Here is a 24170-nt window from a genome sequence, read left to right on the forward strand (position 1 = left end):
TTAAAATCCAATAAAAAAAATAGGTGTTGTTTCAAGGATTGGAAAATAAAAGTTAAACTTAATCATATTACAAATGAGCCTATGTAATTTGTAAATAAGTGTAATAAAAAACTACCTAACCTATAAAACCTATAAAACTGAAACAAAACGCTTGAATTCATGAATAAATAACTAATTTATACAATTTTATTGCTTATTATTAATAGGTACCAGATTTCATTTTCTAAATGCTTAAGAGAAATGTATAGAGAAGTTCATTTTTCACCCCTACTTGCCAGGGAGGGTGTCCCCCCCCGAACCCCCCGGTATCACCCCCCCCTCTTGACAAAGGTCTATCTACATTACTGCTTTCTTTTAGTTCAGGGGGGACCAAAACACTCAGATATTCCCACCCAAAACTCAAAATCTAAAATTTTGAAGGAAATAATACTTCAAATCATGGACCATTCACTTCAAAAATAAATATTTACCCCTACCACTTTATTATACAACATGAGCATATTTCAATAGATTTTAACTTATTTGAAAAACGGCTTCTCAACTGTAATTTTTGATTTAATTGATTCTAATAAATTCATATTAAATTAACCTTATATCACTCTCATTACAGGTGCGCACAATCATTCCTTCTATAGACACTGTGTTCCCTGAAGCCGATTGGTTGATAGGCAACCATTCTGATGAACTTACTGTTTGGATACCTGTGATGGCTGCTCGAAGCTCTTACACCTGCAACTTCTTTTTACTCCCTTGCTGCCCCTATGAGTTTGATGGAAGGAAATATTGTCGAACCAACACCTCGGTTAGTCAGTATAGTGACTTTCTCTCTTATGTGGAAAAAGTGTGCGAGGAGTGTGGAATCATTACCGAAAAAGACAAACTGAGAATACCTTCAACAAAGCGCTTGTGTTTCATAGGTACAAAAAGAACCTATTCACCTAATGAATGGAAGGCACATCTTGAGCGGCTGCAATCTTATGTTGATAGTAAATGTTGTTTTATAAAGCAAGAACATGACCAAACAGGGGAATCCGCCACCTTAAAGTTCAAACCGAGGGGCGAGGAAAGGGTACGTAACTGTACTCAAATTCAGCCTGACATAAGAGAAAGCATTGTGAGGCTTGTTGTTGAGCAGTTGCTGGCAAAGAGGAAATCTTGTGAAGGAAGTTGGACCTATGGCGGTGATGTAGAAATCAGTACACTTGCCAAAATTATTCCCTTAGACCTTTTAAAGAAACTAAAAAGTGAATGTGGTGGTTTACAAACACTTTTGAAAAACCATCATTATATCTTTAAGGTTGAAAATGGAAAAGTGGGGTTCAGAGTCCCTTCTGTTAAATCAAAAGATAATTCTCCTGTGTGGAAGAAGAAATCTTGTTGGTTTTATCACAATCATCCTAACTCTTGCCCTTTATCAGTTGACGCTTGTTCTTTTATACATTAAAAATTATATGTATTGTGTTATTAATGTGTATTTTGTGACAAATGTTCATCCAATAAATCCAAAATTTACAACACTCAAGTAATAGAATAACATAGCATGTTATATAAACAATTAATAAACATAACATAGTAATCACCACTATACATTATTAAAACTTAAGGTTTTACATTTTTCAGTTTTAAAATAGTTGTCTTCAAACTAGTATTTTCACGCAACAAGATTTTTATTTTCTGCTTGTTCATATACCTCTTGTTTTCCATATCAGTCACTGGGTCTCCTGTAACTAAACATGAACATGCTTAGTGTTTTTAATTTGATCTTAACCCTTTGAGTGCCAATGTCCGGGGAACCGGACGTTTTTAAAACGAGCCAAAAGTGCCAACGTCCGGCCGACCGGACGTTTTTAGAACGAGCCAAAAGTGCCAACGTCCGGCTGACCGGACGTTTCGTATTGATCGAACAGTTGTCATAACAACCGAATGGATACTCGGATTCTTTTAATCCATATATTAACATTGAGTCGAAAGTTACTAGATGCGATACATCGATTTTCGTTGGTCGAAATATCGAAAATTCGATTTTTACAAAATTTTAACCTAAAAATCGCCAGATCGCGCTCGGCATTTTTAGCGCGACCTTTGGGAAAAATCATCGGCATTTTTTGAGCGTTACTTTTATTTCTCGCCTGGCACTCTAAGGGTTAAAAGTTCCAATTTTATCCGTACTCTAACCCTGAGATGCTGAAATGTGTGCAGCAGATGACATTGAATGCCACCACCACCTGTTAGTCTACTGAGACAGTTGATAAAAAATACATCACATTAACAGTTGGTGTCAGTTTATAATATATGATGTTGGGAGGGGCAAACATTGTTTTAGTATTTTTGACTCTACTGTACAGAGATTGTTTAGGTAATTTCCTATATAGAGAATAAGCTATTACTGTAGGTAGGTATCAATCGTTGGGATGGGGACGCCACCTAGGTGCGTATTTTAACCCTAATATGAGTGAAGGATGAGCAGTGTTGGGGAAGCTACTTTTAAAATGTAGCTAGCTACAACTACTGCTAAATTTCCAAAAAAGTAGCTTAGCTACAGCTACAGCTACAGTTCCGCAAAAGTAGCTAGCTACAACTACAGCTACATTGAAATGTAGCTACAGCTACAATTTTAGCTACTTTTTCAAAGACGTTACTTTTTATTCCACGCACATTAGGTAAATGTAAAATTAATTGCAACTACATTTTTACTGAACAAACATTAAAAAAATGTCAGTAAGTATTGTATCTAACATTAATTGGAAAACAAATTATTCCTAGATTGTATTTAATTTTTTGGCATTATAAACCTAACATTACAACAAAATAACCAAATAGTTCGGTGTCCCATCATATTTAGTACTTATTTTTAAATATTGCATTATTTTTAAGCATCTTAAATGTAAATTTCATTAAGTTCAAAGGACATACAACCAAACTATATTTTAAAAGCTCATTTTATTTCTTTAATATAGATTCATTCATAGATGTCTTATATCAACAATTAAGACCAATAAAACTGTAAAACGATTATTTAAAAATACTTTTTTGTGTTACAGAGCCTAGCCTACTGAAATTGGAGTTTATTGCCTTTCTTTTAATGTTAAAAACGACATTGCTATAATCTTTTAAGTGATAAGTTACTTGTACTATGAATAACACTTTTCAATGTCAAGAAATCGTCCTTTATTGTCATTATGCATAGGGCAAATTGTGCTTCAACCTAGTTGGTACAGAAAACAGTATCCAGTAACTTATCCTGAAATCGGCTTTTAATTTAAACATGTTGAAATTTGTAAAGTAAAAATAACATGTAGGCCTACTTGGCTATGTAACAAGTTGGCTATAGTAGGCTTGTTCTTGCAAGGACTAAACAGATATATTCCTAATAATTGAACTTGGGACTTGGTATTCGTCTTAAACCATAGCATAGCCTAGGAATTAATAGTCCTATACAAGAGCTGTTACCAGGAGCAAACTATGCTATTTTTTTCAATGTAAGTTTCATGTTATATGGAGATTTTTTTGTTACAATTATCATTTAGTCTATACATATCTTAAATCACATCAGGTAATTTCCTCTTTGTTAATTTAGTAAACCTTTGAAAAATCTTCGTAATCCATCCAAGGAAGGGCTTGTGACGATGAACCACAATCAACAGCTGAAGCAAAGGTTGATAGACCAGATTTCTCATTATTTTAAGGTTTAGTGTTGGTTTCCATTAAAATCCAAGTTGAAACACTATCGGTATAATAAACAAACTAAATTGATTACTAATTTCCCTGTCAATCACTTGCAAGCATTCAATAGCTTCTCTTGTCACCGGTAACGTTTAAACGTCGTCTGCATCTAGCAATTTTATTTTATCTGACAGTAATCATAGAGTAGTAAATTAAGGAAATGAGAGCCAAAAATGTAGATAACACTCATTTAATGGCCTCCATGTCCACACAACGTTGTAATAGGGAAGGAAACGGCTGCAACCAGCTGTATGAAGCCAAGAAAGTAAGGCCTAATTTTTTTTTTAAATCTCAGTTTGAAAGAGGTTGTTTCACGTAAGGTTGAGGTTATGATAAAAATCACTATCTCAAACAATGATAATGTAGCGAGAAAAGTAGCTAAAATTCCGCTACAACTACTTTAAAAATGTAGCTAGCTACAGCTAAAGCTACAAAATCTTAAAAGTAGCGTAACTACAGCTAACGCTACAAAAAAAGTAGCGCGCTACTGTAGCGTCGCTACTTGTAGCGCGCTACTTCCCAACACTGAGGATGAGTGTAGAATGGTGTGTGATGACATGTGTAGCTTTGTTACTAAGATCAGCGGTTTCATTAGTCAGGATCATTTATTTAATGCCCAATGATCAGGAACAGCTGGGTCCAGTTTGGAACCATCAAAAAGCTAACGACTTTTCTCAGGATCGAACCGGCGACCTTTTGATTACGAGGCGAGCACTATAACCACTCAGCTACCCATCCATTGATGTTAACAGTGCCTTACAGTGAGGCACACAAAAACAGTGACAATAGTTCCTGGGGGGAGGGCTATCCATAACTGACCCCTACCTATGTGAATGTAATTTATGCTATTTCTTTTCTCATAAATACCTGACTTGTATATAAATGTAATGCTGATTGGTTAATAAGTTATGAAAAAATTTATAAGTGACCATTAACTTATGCATCACCTGTTTTAAATTTTACTTTGATATGTTTTATTAGTAAACAAAGCTAACTCAAATTCTTTCAAAATCCCTGACATGGGTACCTATCTTTAAGACGGTCCCAGGCTAATCATGGTAAGACCTGGACCCAGGACGGATTAACTTTTTCGTTTTGATGTCCCCAGAGCCCAAAAACACCATCCGTTAAGATTAATATTTATAGATACTTATATTTATTTAATTTATAAAAGTATCCGTTATCATGATAACATGAGCAAATCATTCAATTTTGATGAAATTTGGTACAATCGAGTTCACGAACTAGCATGATCGGACCATGCTAGTTCCATTTCAGGTGTTTTATGGGGGATTTTATGGGAATATAAATTGTTTTTTTTTTTAATTTATATTGAAGTGTTTTTTTATATTGATTAGGGAGAAAATCAAAATAAATTTCAATTAAAAATTCCATGTTATTCTTAGGGAGAATAAATAAACTGTTGTAATTTGCTTACTGTTTATGGCATATACAGGGTGGTAAAAAAGTCCCTGGACAGTTAAATATTTTAAAAAATAATGAAGATAGAGCTACAATACTTGGTACAAAGTTACAGGGCATAAAACTCTATTTTAACACATATTCAGTGATCCAATAACTCTTCAGGGGGACGGCCCACAAGGAGTCGGAAGAAAATCTTAAATGGAAGCATAGGTCAATATGCACATCAAATTAAAGGTCTTTTTTAGTAGAATACAATGCCGCAAACCGCACTTCAAAAGGTTGATCCTGCGCAAAATGACAGTTGTTCAAAGATTCATTTAATTTACATTGCTATTATACGCTTACTCCTCAGGGGGCACAGCCCTAGGAATCGGAAGAAAATTGTTAACGTAAAAATAGGTCGATATGCACATCAAATTAAAGGTCTTCACTTGTAGATTACGATGCCGTAAATTCAAGCTCAAAAAAATGCCTGAGTAAAAAATGGCAGTCGTTCAAAGATTCAAAATGGCGGATTCAAGAAATCTTTGAACATCTGCCATTTTGCGCTGGATCAACCTTTTGAAGTGCGGTTTGCGGCATTGTATTCTACTAAAAAAGACCTTTAATTTGATGTGCATATTGACCTATGCTTCCATTTAAGATTTTCTTCCGACTCCTTGTGGGCCGTCCCCCTGAAGAGTTATTGGATCACTGAATATGTGTTAAAATAGAGTTTTATGCCCTGTAACTTTGTACCAAGTATTGTAGCTCTATTTTCATTATTTTTTAAAATAATTAACTGTCCAGGGACTTTTTTACCACCCTGTATGTTGATCAAACATGGCCAATTTCTTTATTTTATACTAAGCTACTAGCAACAGTACCCATTGTGATTAAATACAACGGTCTCTAGTAAAATAATGGTTATAAAATCCATACACCACTTTACTCACTAATATTAATGGTACAGTTTGAGCACATAACATTAGAATCACACACTTAACATAATGAAAACACTATAAACTTTAAATACAAATGCAAATTGTTAACAACAATATTTAATCAAAGAAAAATTAATTAGATAACAATATAACAATAAGCTGTTGAATTATTAACACATGTTTCGTATGATTAGATTATGCATAACGGTAAACCAATTATTACCATCTATAAAAATAATTGGTTTTTCTTTTCCGAGTCGGGTTAGCTCTTCTATCCGACCGATTTTCATAATTTTGGCCTTAAACTAAAGGTATGAACGTATCGCAGATATGCCATCAAGCATCGACATTCATTTTGACGTATATTTCGAGTTAAGCACAAACTGCCTCACTGTACATTTCTTATGGGAGTTAAATTTGGTTTTTTTCGAGTTCAATGTTTCGCAGGCGCGATGGTTTACAGGAGGGCTCTTCTACCCACCCGATTTTCATAATTTTGGTCTTAAAATAAAGATATGCAAGCACATATTTGTCATCAAGCATCACCATTAATTTATTGAGCGGAGCGAGCGAAGCGAGCGTAGCTCTTTGGGATCAACTTCAATGCAACAAATAAAGCAACATCACTCAATAACGGCAGAACACATTTCAGCTAAACTTAACAAGATTACTTAGACTAATAGTGAGATGGTTAATAAACAAACAAATTTCAATTAGATAATGCTAATGCAATTTAAAACTAATTTAAAATGTCCAAATTTTAACATTAGGCTTATGGGACTAAAGGAGCCATATGACAGTTTTTTGTTTACAAGAAAAATGTAAACAAGAGAATCATAAGGTATTTCTGAACTTTCTAGACTTTTCTTTTAAACGTTTTTAAACCATTCCTATGATTTCAATAAACAAGAAAATGCCGTTAAAACATTTTTTTAAGGCGTGGAATTCACTGAAAATCGAGAAAATATACGGAACTACTTTCTCAATGCGCGGAGCATAAGCAAGGAGCGGAGAGATACAGACCAGTGACTACTTTCTTGGGAACCTATTTGAGTTGCCAGCTGACTAGAAACAGCCAATGTTAGAAATCAGGATTTAATAAAAGCGATATATTGAACCGAATCGAAATCGATATTTAATCCGATAATACATCACAGGTTATATTATGTTGAATTACATCGACGGTGCAGTAAGTTATTACACTTATTAATAAAACGCAGATTGAACACTGATCTAATTTAGGCATGTGGGGAAGGTAGGTCGGGGTTTATGAGTATTCGTGACTACATTAAGTGTTTTGAAGTAAGGTTAGATCAGGGAGGTAAAGTGTAGGTTATATGTAGGTGATCGAGTTGTTTATTTGTGTTGCACCAAATGAACTGATAATATTTTCCTGGTCAAAACTACCATAATGCACTTTTGGAAGAGGTATCTGAATAACAAGATGTAGTAAAAACAAATCTGAATTATTATAATTTTAATCAATAAAACCAGCTTTAGTACATCTATTGACTTTTTTTACATTTAGTTACTTATACAAATATCAAATCACGTTTGTTCCGCTCAACTGGCTTTCACCTCTCTGAAAGCAACCCTAGTCTAATGTATTACTCGACGAAATAATTTTTTTCACTTCAATTAAAGATGTATTCCAGCAGTTCTAATTACATTATACATTTTGGTCTAAAAACCTTAAGTGAAATACCAGCTTTCATTTGAGCTATTGATTATTAAGATCGGACTACCTAAAGCACACTGCTGAATCACAAATCAACAATAATTACAATTGTTTTTAGTACCTATCTGCAATCAATGATACGTAACTCAGTTTTTATTTAAGTTATTTTATATGTCTTGGTCTTAACATACTTCAAAGGCTATCACTTGAGATATTGATAGTTTTAATCAGTTAAGTTCAAGATACTGTATCACTCAATCAGAAAATAAAAAATTGTATATATCTTGGATATGGAATTTAGTTTTAGACATAGTTTCTTAATTCTAATTATGCTATTCTATTTGTTTTGACCTAAAAACCTTCATTGAAATACCAGCTTCCATTTCATTAAAGCACACAGCTAAATCCCAACCAACACAAATTGTTAAAAAAATGGAGTTATTTATCATCGATTTATAGCCAAACGATCTTGCTTGCAACCTCAACAGTACTTTCATAATTATTTGCAAATCTTCACAAATTAGGCTATCCAATGACCTATTAATTAATAAAATCGGTTCAGTAGAACTGTAGATTTAATTGTACAAAGCTTAACAACAACATCTTTAATTCAGTATTTTCTCACTACCTACTATAAATTCGGAGGTTGCTTAACGTTTTTGCAAATAACTTTGAAATGGCGAGGAAATCGACCAAAATAGAAGGTGATATTCTGAAAAAGAATTAAATTTCCTAAAAATTACTATTATGTATTTCTTGAAAATACTCGATAAAGGCAGCCTAAAGTTGGCTACAAATATAAAATTGGAAATATAAACTTGGAAAAAAGGAGTTTTAAATGTATTATTTTTTATTTTTTTCACCTCAAATATCTAATAAAATCATACTTTCATAATTATTTGCAAATCTACACGAATTAGGCTTTACAACTACCCATTAAGTAACAAAATCGGTCCGGTAGAAGTCTAGATTTAGTTGTACATAAGTTTAACAAAAATATATATAATTCAGTATTTTTTCACCACTATAAATTTGGAAATCACTTAGATTATTGCCAATATCTTTTAAATAGAGGGGAAATCGACCAAAGTGAATGGGATATTCTGAAATAGAATATAATTTACTACAAATAACGGACGCGTTGCAGAAAGTCAACAGTGCCGGAAGGTCAAATAATTTATACTTGTGCCGATAGGTCAATAACTACAATGTTTGCAGTGTCTGTAGATCAAAAATCCCAGTAAGCCAAATAATACAGTCCGTGCTAAAAACGTAGTCTATGTGAAAGCGATTGACACATTGGGAATTTGACATAATGCAACAGCAGTTTTAATGTAACAAAATACGATAAAATATAAGTTCAGTTTCGCTGAGTCAACAGTGCCGGAAGGTCAAAAGTATATTCTGTGAAAAACAACGATAGTCCTCTCGACGCATGACTTCAATAATTTCGTGTTTTGGTGTACTTGAAGTTGTACTAAAATTTTGAAAATTGGCACAGAGCTTCTTATTAGTCCTACTCGATGACTATTTTGTTGGAACTTCAAACTATTTACTGATCTAATTAATAAAAATTTATGTATAAGGTGAAATAGTTTTAAATCGTGATTTGTAACATGAAAAAGTTAGCATGCGAGAATTTTTTTTTATTTTTTGGTTGGAGAGGTTTTGTCTGTGGCAAAGTTGTAGCCAAAAGTTTGATGCGTAAAATATATATTTTTTATTTTTTTACAATTAGTGGTTTAATAGATAACTTAAGTTAAAGAGGACAGCAAATTTAGCATTTCGCAACACATGGAAAGAAACTACATCGTACGATGCGCCAGCTGAGTAGACTTTTACTTTACAGTTCTAAAGACAAGAAAAAGATGAATATACAAATCACCAGTACATTCATATTAGACCTATTTATAAAACACCTTTACCAGCTTACATTTTTCACTTAAATTAATAAGAATACATCATATACAGGGTGTTAACAAAAAGTGGGGAGATATTTTACATAGTGATTCCTTGGGTCAAAATAAATATAAAATCAAGAATAACATTTTTTTCCAAAACCGCTTCATTAACCAGATATCCGCCATTTTGTATTTTTTACATACAAATATTTATCTTTAGACTTTTCCAACCGATGTTTATGAAACTTGGTATGTAATGTATGTTAAGGTAGGAGAGACCCATGTTATAAAAAAGATTCATCTCGATTCACCTTAAAATTTACAAATTTAACACTTAACTTACTTACTTACTTACTGCCCTGGCCATTTGTACCCCAGTCGGTACTTGGCCTCAGCAACACAGCGCCTCCAACCGTCTCTTTCTTCAGCATCCTCATCTCCAATTCCCCGCCGCCTCATGTCTTGTTGCACCTGGTTCCACCATTTAGTCTTTGGTCGTCCCCTGGGTCTTCGTCCCTCTAGTGTTCCCCTCAGAATGTTCTTCAGGTTTGACTCTTCTTCTCTTCTTAGTATGTGTCCTGCCCATTTTAGTCTCCTACTTCTTATTTCTCTGATGATGTCTGCATTTTTGTACATTTCTCTTACTTCCTGGTTGTGCCTCTTCCTCCACTCTCCATTTCCTAGCGTTGGGCCAAAAATTTTCCTCAATACTTTATTTTCAAAAACTATTATTTTTCTTTCTTCTTTTTTGTTCAGGATCCAAGTCTCTGAGCCATATAAAATTACTGGACGGATTATTGTTTTATACAGACGTAACTTTGTTGTGTGGGATAATAATTTTGAGCTCATTAATTTATTGCAGGCATAGAGACTTTTGTTTGCGGCATTTAGTCTATTCTGTACTTCTAGATCTTCTCTGCTTTGTCCTGATATTACGGTACCCAGGTATGTAAATGTATCTACTCTTCTAAATCTGTGGCTTCCAACTTCCAGAAAATCATCTTCCCTAAGGTCTTCTTGGGTCCTCCCTACTATCATATAGTTAGTCTTCGAGTCATTTATTTTTAATCCTGTTTTTCCTGTGTTTAAAACTAGTAATTTTGTGAGGTCTATTAAGTCTTGTTTGGTTTTTGCCATCAAAACTAAATCATCTGCAAAGGCTAAAATGTTTAAGGATTTGCCAATTTTGATTCCAATATTAGAGTTTTTTACTTTTTGCAGGGAGTCTTCCAGGGCTATATTAAATAGAGTGGGGGAAAGTCCATCACCTTGTCTAACTCCTGTATCCACTTCAAAATCGTCAGACATTTCTCCTTCTACTTTGACCTTACATCTTGAGTTAACTACACTTAAACTGGACAACCTTATTAGTTTTTCCGGTATTCCAAAACTTTCCATTATTTTCCATATACGCTGTCTGTTAAGGCTATCGTATGCTTTGGCGAAATCCACAAATAAGTAGAAGAAATTTTGGTTATATTCCCAATGTTTGGCAATTGATTCTTTTAGAATAAAGATTTGATCTATCGTTGATTTTCCTGTCCTAAAACCAGCCTGGTGTTCTCCAATGATTGTTTCCACATACTCTTCTAGTCTCCTCTGTATTACTTTTGAGAGTACTTTGTAGGTGCTTGCTAACAATGAAATTCCTCTATAATTGTTACAATTACGCTTGTCTAATTTTTTAAATATTGGGATTATGATAGCCCCTTGCCAGTCCTTTGGAATTGTCTCCTGTTCCCAAATCTTTAGAACAAGTTTATGTATTTGTCTGCTTAGTCCGTATCCTCCTGCTTTTAGTAATTCTATGGTTATTCCGTCTATTCCTGGAGCTTTATTATTACACATCTGTTCCTTTCCTACTTTTGCATTTGCATCTCCTAGAAGTATTTTTACATCATAATTAGGTAAATTCCTCCACTCTTCTCCTAGCATTTCATAGAATTTGTCTTTTTCTTCATCTTCTGCATCTTCGGTCGGAGCATAGAAGCTTATCACAGATAAGTTTTTAAACCTACCCTTAATTCTAATTGTACATAATCTCTCGTCTTTGGCTTCAAAGAATATCACAGCATGTTGGATCCTTCTACTTACAGCAAAGCCTACTCCCCTATGGTAACTTCCATCATTGTTTCCACTGTAATAAATAACATATTCTCTAGTATTAATTTTTCCTGCCATTGGCCATCTTGTTTCTTGCAATGCTACTAGGTCCATTTTGTATCGGTGCAGTTCTTCTGATAATATGTCTATGGCTCCAGGTATTGCTAGAGTCCTTGTGTTCCATGATCCAAATCTTAGTCCTTTTTGGTGTATCTTTGGTCTGATCCTTAGATTCTGTCCTAACTCCGAGGCATTGTGTTGTTGTTTCTGAACATATGATTTTTCCGAGGTGAGTTGTTGGCCCAACGCTCAACCCCCACATGACCTTGGAGGACCGGCTCGGGTTGTCTGACTTAAGCCTACCTCATCAGTGCCAAGCCCACCGAAGAGGCGTTTCCCCCCCTGTACTACGGGGAAGTACCAGCGCAACCCTTGCTTACCCTTTCGCTTCCACATCCCCGGGACTGGCGGTACATTGTTTCCACTACTTTGGGTAAGCCGTTGAATTATGTTATATGTAATATATGTAATTATGTAAATTATGTTGTAGTTAACACTTAACTACAACATAATATTTACGTAGGCCTATCACCATAAATCTTTAATAAAATGAAAAACGTTCACATTTTTAAAATCCAAATTAGTTTAATATAATCTTTCTTTTTTGAAAATGTAAGTAAAAAAAATAAATTTAAGGAGATGTTAAAATAACGACAGGCGAGTTTCAATCTGGGTGTTTCAGGTTTGAACCTAGGAGGATTTAATATTAATGTTTAATCCTCCTGGGTTTGAACTGATTGAGAGGAATACATGAAACCGAAGGGGAAGGGATCACAAGTGCTCTAGTATTTACTAGTGTTCAATTACAATTTGATGGATTAACCAAAACCTTTTCTATTTCACTTCTTTTCAGCTGTTAAATTTCAAACAATACGTTTTAGCTACATCATTAACATTATTATCATCATCATCATCGTTTGAGTTTGGGTTTGCGGCAATGTATTTTTATGAATAAAACCTTTAATTCGATACCAAACTTGACCTCTGCTGCTATTAATTGACTGTATGGGCTATTAATTAACAGCTGAGTATAAGGATTATGTTGGCCTTAGTCACTAACAAGACTACAAGATCGCGCCACTCATACCATACTCATCTCCATCCATACATGGCTTAAAATACCTACATTTGTATGGTCGCCATTTCAAAGACAGGTATAAAGTATTAAATTTGTTTAAGAATTTTGTCTTACTCTTTGTGACACACCCCCCTAAAGGGATAAAAAAGTGATAATAGCTTAAGACAGTAGATATTTATGGCTATTATTGATATACCAAGTCTCTTTACTTTATCTATATTGTTAAAAATGTATAACCAATCGGGAATTTTTAACCATACTGTATAACGCCAACACAAAATTTTTCCGTTGAATTCCTTTGCCATTTCTTAGGCGATTTCGACCATTCATGTCTCATTAGAAAGAGGGTGTCATGTAGATTTGCAAACCAACCTTAATTTTTTTTAAATCCCTTGGGCTCAGGCCTGAATTTCAACACAAAAAAACTTTTTAAATCAATATTTGAGTTTCTCCGTATTTTTCTCTCTACAGCCTAAACCGTACATTTTGGAAAGTTTTAAAATGCCAAAATCGGATTCCTCACCTACTAAAACATACATTTTGACATACGGATCAATATATTTTTACAATCCGTTCCTTAATAAAAACCTGTACTGTAGAACCTCTTTAATCCGAACTAATTGGGACTGGGGGTAGTTCGGACTATTGAATAGTTCGGATTACAGAACATATTGTTGTTTTAACATAACAATAGCTAAGGAAAAGTGAAAAATGCTTTATAAAGTAAAATACAGTGTTTATTTAATACAGTAGTAAACATAGGGAATAAACAGTACTGTACATTACAATTGAAATAATTACAGTGCGTATATCAATAAATACAGTATACAATAAAGAACTACTGTACTGTGCATAGAGTACAGCAATGAGGCGTTCGTTCGTATTAGTGGACGTTCGGATTACAGGGGTTTGGATTAAAGAGGTTCTACTGTATACTAATGAAGAGTTGTAATAACCATTATGAATCAGTAAATTTTTGGGTTGGGTTTGAGAGTATTATATTTAAATTTCAACACAAATCAATCTTTAAATAGGTAAATAAATTTTAATATTTTTTACCGATTTTACCAGAAAGCTGGAATCGAAGTCAGACTTGACTGTGCATTTATTGAATAATTAAACAAAATAATGATAGTAGTTAAAGAGTTTTGTTTAGATGGAAGTTTAAATAATGCTTCCGCAGACACAGGGTCTAAAACTATTGTAAAGCACAATACTAGTGAGTTTTCCAAACAATAGAGATAAAAAGCTAGTGATTTATTGATGATTTTTATTTCTCATCGTTACTGTTGGCTTAAAAGCAAAAATGAATACAATAAAGCTCAAGGCTGTAGCAAGCATAACGATATGATTCCATTAAATGGAAATCATACAAATATACAAATTTTGTCATCGATACTTTTGCCTATTTACTACATTGGTATTGTTTGAAAAATACCATTAATGTAGGCCTACTATATTAGTAAAGCAGTGTCGTAGATAAACCTTCAGGGCTACTGGGGGTCTCCCTTGGGAATTTTTTTAACATTCACAATTAATTGAACTTGACTGTTATAACAAATATACACTTATATCCACATATAGTCACGAACCAGGGGAAGTCTAAAATTATCAACAATCCAAATATCGGAATATTGAATATTCTCAAAGTTTTGTAGTCGCTGCTTCAACCTAATCACCTAAAATATTTATCATACTATACTAGGCTATATATATACTGTGTAGTATATGTATATATATATATATATATATATATATATATATATTTAGGAAGGGGGACGTTCCTTTATTTTTTGTGGCAGTTAAAAATATGATTTTAGTTTTTTGAAATTCAGCCACCATTTTCCAAAATGGTGGCCAACTTTGAAATTTCTTATGGAACACCCTATATTTAATAGGAATTGGAATTGGAATAGGCAATTTAAAAACTTTTTTATCCTTGACATTTTTCGATAAACCCACTCGTTTAGGAGTTACAGCCTATGGAAAAATGACTTCCGGTGTACATTTTACATCATGTTAAGGTTCTATATTCTGTGATCATGTAGCTCCTTAAACAAGTAGGTTTATAGCGAAAATGCGAAGAGTAAAAAAAGTCTAAAAATTGCTTCCACATTCCAAAAACACCATAAAATTTGTTAAAAATATTAATTATATTATTTAAAAAATGGCAGTCATTTTCCAAAATTGCGACAAACTTGAAAAGTGGAAAACGGTTATTTTATAATCTTTATGGAATGTAGATGCAATTCTAAGACTAATTTCATTCTTGCAATTTTGCTCTAAACTTACTCGTGAGCTACATGATGTAAAATGTACACCGGAAATCATTTTTTCATAGGCTGTAACTCCTAAACGAGTGGGTTTATCGAAAAAATGTCAAGGATAAAAAAGTTTTTAAATTGCCTATTCCATCTGAAAACATGATGGTGTTCCATAAGAAATTTCAAAGTTGGCCGCCATTTTGGAAAATGGTGGCTGAATTTCAAAAAACTAAAATCATATTTTTAACTGCCACAGAAATAAAGGAATGCCCCCATTTAAAGTTTTCTCTAATTCTTACCGTTTCCGATATCCCAATGGTGGCCTCCTTGAGTTGATCACCCTGTATATATGAATTTGAACGGTTGGTGTTTCTGGCCTCTAGGGACCTCAAAACGAAAAATTAATCGGTCCCGGGTCCAGGTGTTACCATGAGTACTACGGTAATAGCTTATTCCCTATATGGAATTTCGCTAAAAATCTAATAGTTCTATAGAATAATTACATTCACCCAGCTGTTAGTTAAAACTCATTATATTGGACTAAAACAAATCGATGATTACAAAGACGAGGTGTTAGCCCGTCCTACGTACGGGAATTCAGTAGTCAGTTCAAACCGTGTACAATTCAGATCAGCTAGTTTACACTTATAGGTAAAGACAAAGTTTCTTGCAGTTTTAATGTGAAAAATCATCTTGTAAACAAATGTTGTGTGACCAAATATCTTTTTATTCCATCATAGGCCTATTCGATATGCATTTTAAATCCGGTAATTTTACAATAAAACTAAAATTATCGCATAAGATTTGCACAGACGCACACTGATTATAAGTAGCCTACAGTAGAGAGAGTAATAAGTCAATTGAGAAGTGTATAGACCTAGTCAACGATACCACCTTCCATAGCATACCTGCCTCTTCCAAAATTATTATCACCACAATACAACTACTATACACAATTTCCAGTAGGTCTGAATAGAAACGACCTTAAAATAAAACGATAATATCCAATCAAATTCACAGTACGAGTACACATAATTTAACTTTGGTGTCCTAACATCAAAACTAATCGTCACACCTATCCTTTATACAAATTTCACTGCATTAATTGCTAAATAAATAAGTGTAAACAAAGAAAAGTAAAAAAAATAACAGTTTCTTTTAAAACAGCTGTTTGGTTCAAATAACATTCATTTGAAAAAAATAGCTCACGATTACTAAAAGAACTGGTCACATGTAGCAGGAATATAAAAAGTAAACACTCTAGTAAAGCTAATGACGTAATTGTCAATGTTTATTATCCAAACCCTTATCAGTTCTATCCTTGATAATTACCCACCCTCATTGAATAAATGTACATCGTAATTTCCCATATTAGTTAATTTAAACTACAATTATTCATAGTTGAAATAAAAGTGATATTTTCACGTTTGGGGGCGCTGATATAGGGACCCCCAAACGTAACCACAACTGAACACGATTTCATAAAAGGATGGTTTGTCTAATTAATTGCAGTATCCTAGGTCAATGTCGACGTTGTGTTCAATCTATGTCATCCATCTGTTTATCTTTGTATAAAACCCGGCTGAGGTTGTGGTGGTAATTTAGAATCGTGATTCCTGATTATTCTTGAAATTCTTTTTATGACATCAATATTTCCGGGCCTAATCCAAACAAAGTTAAAGCAGACACACATTAATTGTAAACTAAAAGCTACCATGAAGAATTAAAACATGTAAACATTGTTATTTTTCTATTCTTTCCTTGAAAAGTGGAGCAGTAAAAATAAATTTCATTTATCCTTTGACTCGTGTACAGAGCCTCGATTTGTACTGTGGTTTAATTAGTTTTGGTCTAAACTATTTTAAACTGTCGTCTAATTATCTCTACTAATCTTACTTATTTCCTATAATCAATGACAAAATAAGAGTAAAATAAAATAACCACATAGTTCCATAGTTTATATTTAACCAGCTGTTAGTTAAAACAAATTGTATTGCTCTAAAACAAATCGAAGATTACAAAGATTGCTTTAAAAAATAATTTGAACATCATAGTATTTTACTATGTATATTTAATTAATCTGTCATCCTCTTACAGAAGAGTTGAACGTATCAATGATAAGCATTACACATAGTATAAATAAGTCAACCATAAATATGTCTTTACATTTTATCCAAATGCTGAATTTGTGACACAAAAGCTGAATGTTTACAGCTGTTATGTTAAGCAAACTATTTTATGCCAAAAGCTAGTTTAGAATCTTAACGTCGGCTGCTAGACTTTTTAAAAATTAAAACTTAATTTCTAAAAAACTGGGACCCTAAACTAAAATTATGGCTTCGACATTCCCTAGTTCTCAAAATTACCTTTCTTTCAACACAAAAATCATGAAAATCCGTCGAGTGGTTGATTCAGAATCGTGAAATAAAAAAACACTGTTTTGTTTTAATATTATAGATTGCTTTAAAAAATAATTTGAACATCCTACTATTTTACTATGCATATTTAATTAATCTGCCATCCTCATACCAAAGAATTGAATGTATCAATGGTCAGGATTACACATAATATAAACAAGTCAACTCTAAATATGTCTTTAAATTTGTTTCCAAATACTGAATTTGTGTCACAAATGCTGAATGTTTACAGATGTTATGTTAAGCAAATGCAAATTATATTGTACTAAAAGCTAGCTTAGAAGGTTAGCGTCGGCTGCTAGACTTTAAAAAAATTAAAACTAAATTTCTTAAAAACTTGGACCCTTATTTATAATTATGGCTTTGGCATTCCCTACTTCTCAAAATTATCTTTCTTTCGACACAAAAATCATGAAAATCCGTCGACTGGTTGATTCAGAATCGTGATTCAAAAAACCCCTTTTACGTTTTAATATATATGATGATAGTTTTGACAGGTTTAAACCCTTCCGAGGCTTATATGTACACAGTTTATGTGTACATTATAACTCATAATATAGTTATAAAATTAAATGGATCTCCTTTATAAACGTATATAATAACCAGAAATTTTGAGATCGTCCTGACCGCAGCGTCAAGGTTATTGTTACCTCTTCTTAGGTGAAATATATCTCGAACCAGAGTGTACCATACATTTATCAAAAACGTATGTGTAGCATATAATTATTAGCATCAATTTTTCCATTGACATAACATCCCTGGCCAATACGTTAACTAATCCCGCGCTTACTAACTATTTCATGCCACAAATTTTGACGAAAGGCTTTTCATTACCTAATATTCGAAAAATAAACTATACCTATTTACAGTTTTGACCAAACAGTTGGCAAGAAGCATTAATAGATAAGCTATGTACAAAATATGATAGTTTTAGCTCTATTCAAATTATGACAAAACACCAAGTAACTAAAAGCGAGTTTTGTTGGTAGTAAGCGTTGCAGGAGGTCTACTTTACACTGAATCGACGTTACTGTTTAATTGCTTTTGACCTTCCGGCACTGTTGACTCAGCGAAACTGAACTTGTATTTTATCGTATTTCGTCATATTAAAACTGCTGTTGCATTAGGTCAAATTCCCAATGTGTCAATCGCTTTAACATAGACTACGTTTTTAGCACGGACTGTATTGTTTGACTTACTGGGATTTTTGATCTACAGACACTGCAAACATTGTAGTATTTGACCTATCGGCACAAGTATAGATTATTTGACCTTCCGGCACTGTTGACTTCCAGCAACATTCCCCAAATAACTACTATGCGTTTCTTGAAAATACTTAATAAAGGCAGCCACAAGCTGACTACAAATAAAATCTTGAAAACAGAAACTTGAAAAAAGCAGTTTATTAATGTATTTTTGTAATTTTTACTTTTTCACCATAAATATTTAATAAAATCACAATTTTATAATTATTTGCAAATCTACATGAGTTAGGCTTTCTAATGACCCATTAATTAACAAAATCGGTCTAGTAGAAGTCTAGATTTAGTTGTACAAAGTTTAACAAAAATATCCCAAACTCAATATTTTCTCATTACTATAAATTCGGAGGTTGCTTAGCTTTTTTGCAAATAACTTTTAAATGGTGAGGAAATCGACCAAAGTGAAAGGTGATATTCTGAAAAAGAATAAAATTTTCTACAAATTGATGCCATGCACTTCTTGTAAATATTAAAAATGGCAGCTAATAGTCGCACCAAAATAAAAAGTGTGAAAAACACCGTTTTCAATGTATTTCCAATGGAAAACATGTTTCTTTTTCATTTTTCCTATAAATCATAACAAAAACAAACTTTCATAATTATTTGCAAATCTACACAACCCAAGCTTTCCAACGACCCATTAATTAATAAAATCGGTCAAGCAGAACTCCAGATTTAGTTGTACAAAGATGTTTAAAACTGAATTATATATAGAATAGATTAATGTTTTACTAAATACACACTTTATTACCGTCCCTGTAGGAGCAAACCTAGGTACTTGTTAAATCTAATCAGTGGTGCCCATCCCCCCAAAAACAATAATGCGAGTCCCCCCAAAATTGAAAGCCCCCCCAGTGGCGGTGGCATTCCGGGGGGGGGGGGGCTGGGGCTGGGGGGTATTCCATGGAAAATGTTTGAAATTTTAGACATTTTAAATTTTATCATTTGAGGCACCTGTTTGGAAGTTGGGTTGGTTAAAAAATGGTACGTTTTTTTTCTTTAGCTTAGTATTGAAAACGTTGGTTTATCACGAGTTTGTCATAATCAGTTTGTCTCTATTAATCTCCTTCCCAAACAATATACAATAAAAACAAAACAGACTCCCTTTGATCACACTTGCCGTAAGCCAAGGTTTTTTTTTCAAACCAAGAAGTGCAAAGTGTTCTAATTTTCTTAGGACCATCTTTTTGAGAAGATGTAATTAAAGCCTTTATGTTGGTGAGATCCTAGCTTTTTAATTGGTAATTTTTCCTCCAGAGCGATGTTAGAAAGTTTCACGAACACCCACTTCACAATAACATCACCACATCATCATTACGCCTTTAAATTTAAATTATCACTAAAACCGACAAAATCGTAGTATGGCTACATACTCTAATAAATCTGTAATAATATCACGAAACTTACTAAAAGTGTTAACTTATTAGTTCATAAAATATTGCATACAACTACAACCCGTTTGCCGGTTGGTGTACAACATACACGCACGTAAAGGGCGGTGGGAATCGGGATGTAAACAAAGCTACACTAGCGCTCAGCACTCCCAGCGATAATAGATCCCACCACATTAGCGAATTTTGAGTAGTGGAGCGAGAGCTCACTCGCCACTCTGTTGCCGCCAGTACAGTGCTAGCGCATTTCACCGGCTATGCTAAACCTGACGAGTTGTGTTATGTTTAATATTAATGCTTGATTATGAGCACAGCTTGTCTCTTAACCCTCCCAGTGTTACTTGACGAAAATTCGACAAGCAGCACACTTTGTGTAGTGTTACTTGTCGATTTTTCGACACGCAGACATCGTTTACGGCGAAGGCTCTATGACTGACTGAATCGGATTGAACTGGATCGAGTTATGTATCGTTCTTTCCGTAATATTCTAAGCTTTCTCCAGAGGTCTGTCTCTAAGCGCTATTCATTTTAGTTCCGAAAATATTGTAGCAGACAGCTGACGTGCGTGTATTTGTAAACAGCTAGGTTCCCCCGGACCGATGACTGATGTGTTTTATTACGTTTATCATTGTTTTAGTGTTAAAAATCAAAAGTAGTGATATACGTGGTGCATTATAAGAAGATTTAAGTGGTTTTGAAGTGCTGGTTGATGATCCTGAAGAAGTAGGTAGTGATATTGATGTAAATTATCAGCCAGATTCCTAGCTATGGTTAGGCTCTGCATTCTTAGCTAAACGCTATGTACTGAAATCAGTTTTTTGCCCATAACTTATTTATTTGCAAATATACTTCCTTATATTATTATATATTTGTAATCCTCATAAAATTTAGAACAAAGTGGCTATTTTCAAATATTTATAGGCCTATAATTTATACAATTTCATTGAGCGCAAACTTATTTTTTTTTGAAAATTTTCGAAATTATATTTTTTTACCTAAAAATTTTTTTTTTGAAAAAATGTTCCTTATGTTTTGTATATATAATATTGAAGCCCATGATTTTCCAAACAAAATGGTATATAGAACATTAGAATTAACATTGTTTTAAGCTTCTCAGATCCGTTTTAATAAAACCTTGCAAATGCGCCAAAAATAGGTGGACATTAAGGCCTAAACTATGGACACTTGGAGGGTTAATGTCCATACATTATAAAAATATTTATTTGTTGACAAAGAGTTTTTTTTAAATTTCCCCCCCCCCCCAGATCTAAAAAAACATCATTAAATCTCAAATTCCCCCCCAAAATTGAATTGTATAGCACGGTTCGCACTATCAAATCATTCTGTGGGCACCCCTGAATCTAATGTTATTTAAATATATTTAAGTCAGAATCAAATCAGGTAAGTGGAAATCCACTTAGTCTGCAGGTTTGCTGTGGCAGGGGCATTTATAATAATCTAGCAATTCTGTAATTTAACCAGTATATAGAAGAAACAACTAATTAACAAAACACAATCCTGTACCTTGTGCACTATTCTCAAAACCAATAAAAAGGGACCACTAAATACAGGCATTGGGAGGTGGGAAGTTACTGATTAGGTTAGAACCACTCTTACTGTATTGAACATCGACACAAGAGCACAAGATTTCATGCAAGTACAGAACTGCTTGAACCGCCCCAGGAGAGTTGCATACAATCATTGGTATATTGGCTTTTCCAAGTATCCTTTATGTTGGTGTTAAGACTATGGTGAATGTTCCCACGCTGGAATATTTACGACTACTGTGAATGATAACTTTTGCCACATACTAGCAACTAATATACAGTGTACGTAAAACACAACCCATTCATACAAACAATCACAACACTCCTTTGTATTCAATATTTTACGGGATTTAATATATTTTTTTTAAGCAAGGTTTAATAATTGTAAGTAATGCTTAAGTGGAAGGAGCCTGTCCCTTTATTGTGTAGCTTCGTTGAGAGCCCACTTAAAGAGCTCAAACCATAACCTATTGAAAAAGTGTCCCACCAGGGTACTAGGCAAATCTATCAAACTCCAGCAGATATGGCAAGCCCTTTATCTACTAAACAACAACGTTCTTGTCTACAAAGGGACCAGAAATCACAGCTTACTGAATAGTGTGGCAATAAATATATCTTCACCCCACTATGATGTTTTTAGCGGTTTTACATACATTAATTGGTGGCTGTAAGTTATGTTTTGCTGGCCATGCCAGCTGTCATCGTTATTTGTGGACCAAGCAGGTTTTTACATCCCTAGGGCCGCAAAATCAGCTACCCACTTACTTACTTAAAACGAATGCATATTAAATACACAAACAAAATCCATAGCATTGCAATAGAATTGTTTTATTGTCACCATTGCCTAGGAACTATTTATTTTTATTTTTGCTGATTCCTCAAATTATTTCTTCACATAACCTTAAAGTTGTAGTTGTGTTGACTATCAGTGTGCATTATTATAGTGGTGAATAGTGGTAATAGGGTATGGTGTGGTGTATAATAGCGTTCGTACCACGGACCAAAATGGTTTTGCAGCTCTCGATCGATTTAAGTTCCCGACTTCGTGTTCGCCAGCAAAACCTCATTTTCGGCCCTAGGTATGAAATATACTATTACACATGCTGGGCGTATGCTGAGATGCAGACGTCACATTATTTGTTATAACCAATATAGATTAATGAGATTTGGTATATCCAAAATAGCCATAAATATCTATTATTTTAAGCTATTATCATTATCACTATCTGTAAGCTATTATACAGACCAATAGCACTGCTTCCCGCTATTTCTAAAATTTATGAAAAAGTAATCTATAATCAACTAGTAAATTTTTTTGAAAAGAATTGCCTTTTTGAAGAATGTCAACATGGTTTCCGCAGTGGTAGATCTGTAATAACAGCTGCCACAAAGTTTGTTGAATCTATTATTGATAGTTTGGACAGTAAATTAAAAGTGGTAGGATTATTTATGGATTTAAGTAAAGCCTTTGATTCAATATCACATGACCTTTTACTTTCAAAGCTAAGCAAATTAGGGATAAAGAACAATGCATTAAAGTTACTCAAGTCTTACCTTTCCAACAGAAAACAGTTTGTAGAAATAATTCACCAAAACAACAAAAACTATAAAATTCATTACCGATCCTCTATTAGAGATGTGAAATTTGGAGTGCCTCAGGGGTCCATCTTAGGCCCTTTATTATTCATTTGTTACTTTAGAGACTTTCCCCAACTCAGTGACTTGAGTGAACTTTGCCTATATGCTGATGATACTAATTTGAAAATCACTGCAAAATCAAATGATGAAATTGAACTTAAGGCAAATTCTGATATAGCTGTGTTAAATAATTTTTTTAATTCTAATAATTTGCTTCTTCATCCAGATAAGACAAATTTCATTAGTTTTCAAACTCGAGAATTAGGAGATCAAAATAAACCAGTCATCAAACTCGAGAACACAGAAATTCTAAGTATGGACAACATATTAAATTCTTGGGATTGGAAATTGATAAAAATCTGAAAAGGAACAGTCACGTTAAAAAGTTACTTGCCAAAATCACATCAGGATTATATGCTTTATCTAGATTGAAACCCTTATGTGAAAAACAAACTCTAAAAGTTATATATTTTTCTTATATCCACTCAAGTATATCTTTTGGGATTTCACTTTATGGTGCAACTAGTGATTACAATTTGAATTCTATTCTAAAAAAGCAAATGAAAGCTATTAGAATCATCTGCAATTTAGATTTTGAAACTTCTGTTAATAAAGAACATTTTAAATCAGAAAATATAATGACAATTTACGGAATGTACGTTTTTGAAACAATTTTATCAGTAAAGGACAGACTTCATGATTTGGAACGAGTTGGGGATAGTCATAATTATTTCACCAGAAATCGGGAAAACCTTGCAAT

General features: G+C 33.5%; 2 protein-coding genes across 5 annotated transcripts in view; one reads left to right on the forward strand and one right to left on the reverse strand.

Annotated features, from left to right (window-relative positions):
* The window catches only part of LOC128985645 (probable tRNA (uracil-O(2)-)-methyltransferase), a 51811-nt gene extending 50347 nt beyond the window's left edge, over nt 1-1464 (forward strand). For all 4 annotated transcript variants that reach the window (XM_054405384.1, XM_054405383.1, XM_054405382.1 and 1 more), the window contains exon 6: nt 611-1464. In XM_054405384.1, the coding sequence (XP_054261359.1) occupies nt 611-1444 (834 nt within the window). In that variant the 3' untranslated portion in view covers nt 1445-1464. The remainder of the gene's footprint in view (nt 1-610) is intronic.
* A 31-nt stretch (nt 1465-1495) lies between these two features.
* The window catches only part of LOC128985647 (uncharacterized), a 133177-nt gene continuing 110502 nt past the window's right edge, over nt 1496-24170 (reverse strand). Inside the window, exon 9 of the mRNA XM_054405387.1 lies at nt 1496-1727. Coding sequence (XP_054261362.1) covers nt 1600-1727 — 128 coding nt within the window. The 3' untranslated portion in view covers nt 1496-1599. The remainder of the gene's footprint in view (nt 1728-24170) is intronic.

This window comes from Macrosteles quadrilineatus, unplaced genomic scaffold, assembly GCF_028750875.1.
Source record: "Macrosteles quadrilineatus isolate MER2022 unplaced genomic scaffold, UCM_ALF_1.0 Scaffold_2__2_contigs__length_208266976, whole genome shotgun sequence".
In the NCBI taxonomy this organism is placed as follows: domain Eukaryota; kingdom Metazoa; phylum Arthropoda; class Insecta; order Hemiptera; family Cicadellidae; genus Macrosteles; species Macrosteles quadrilineatus.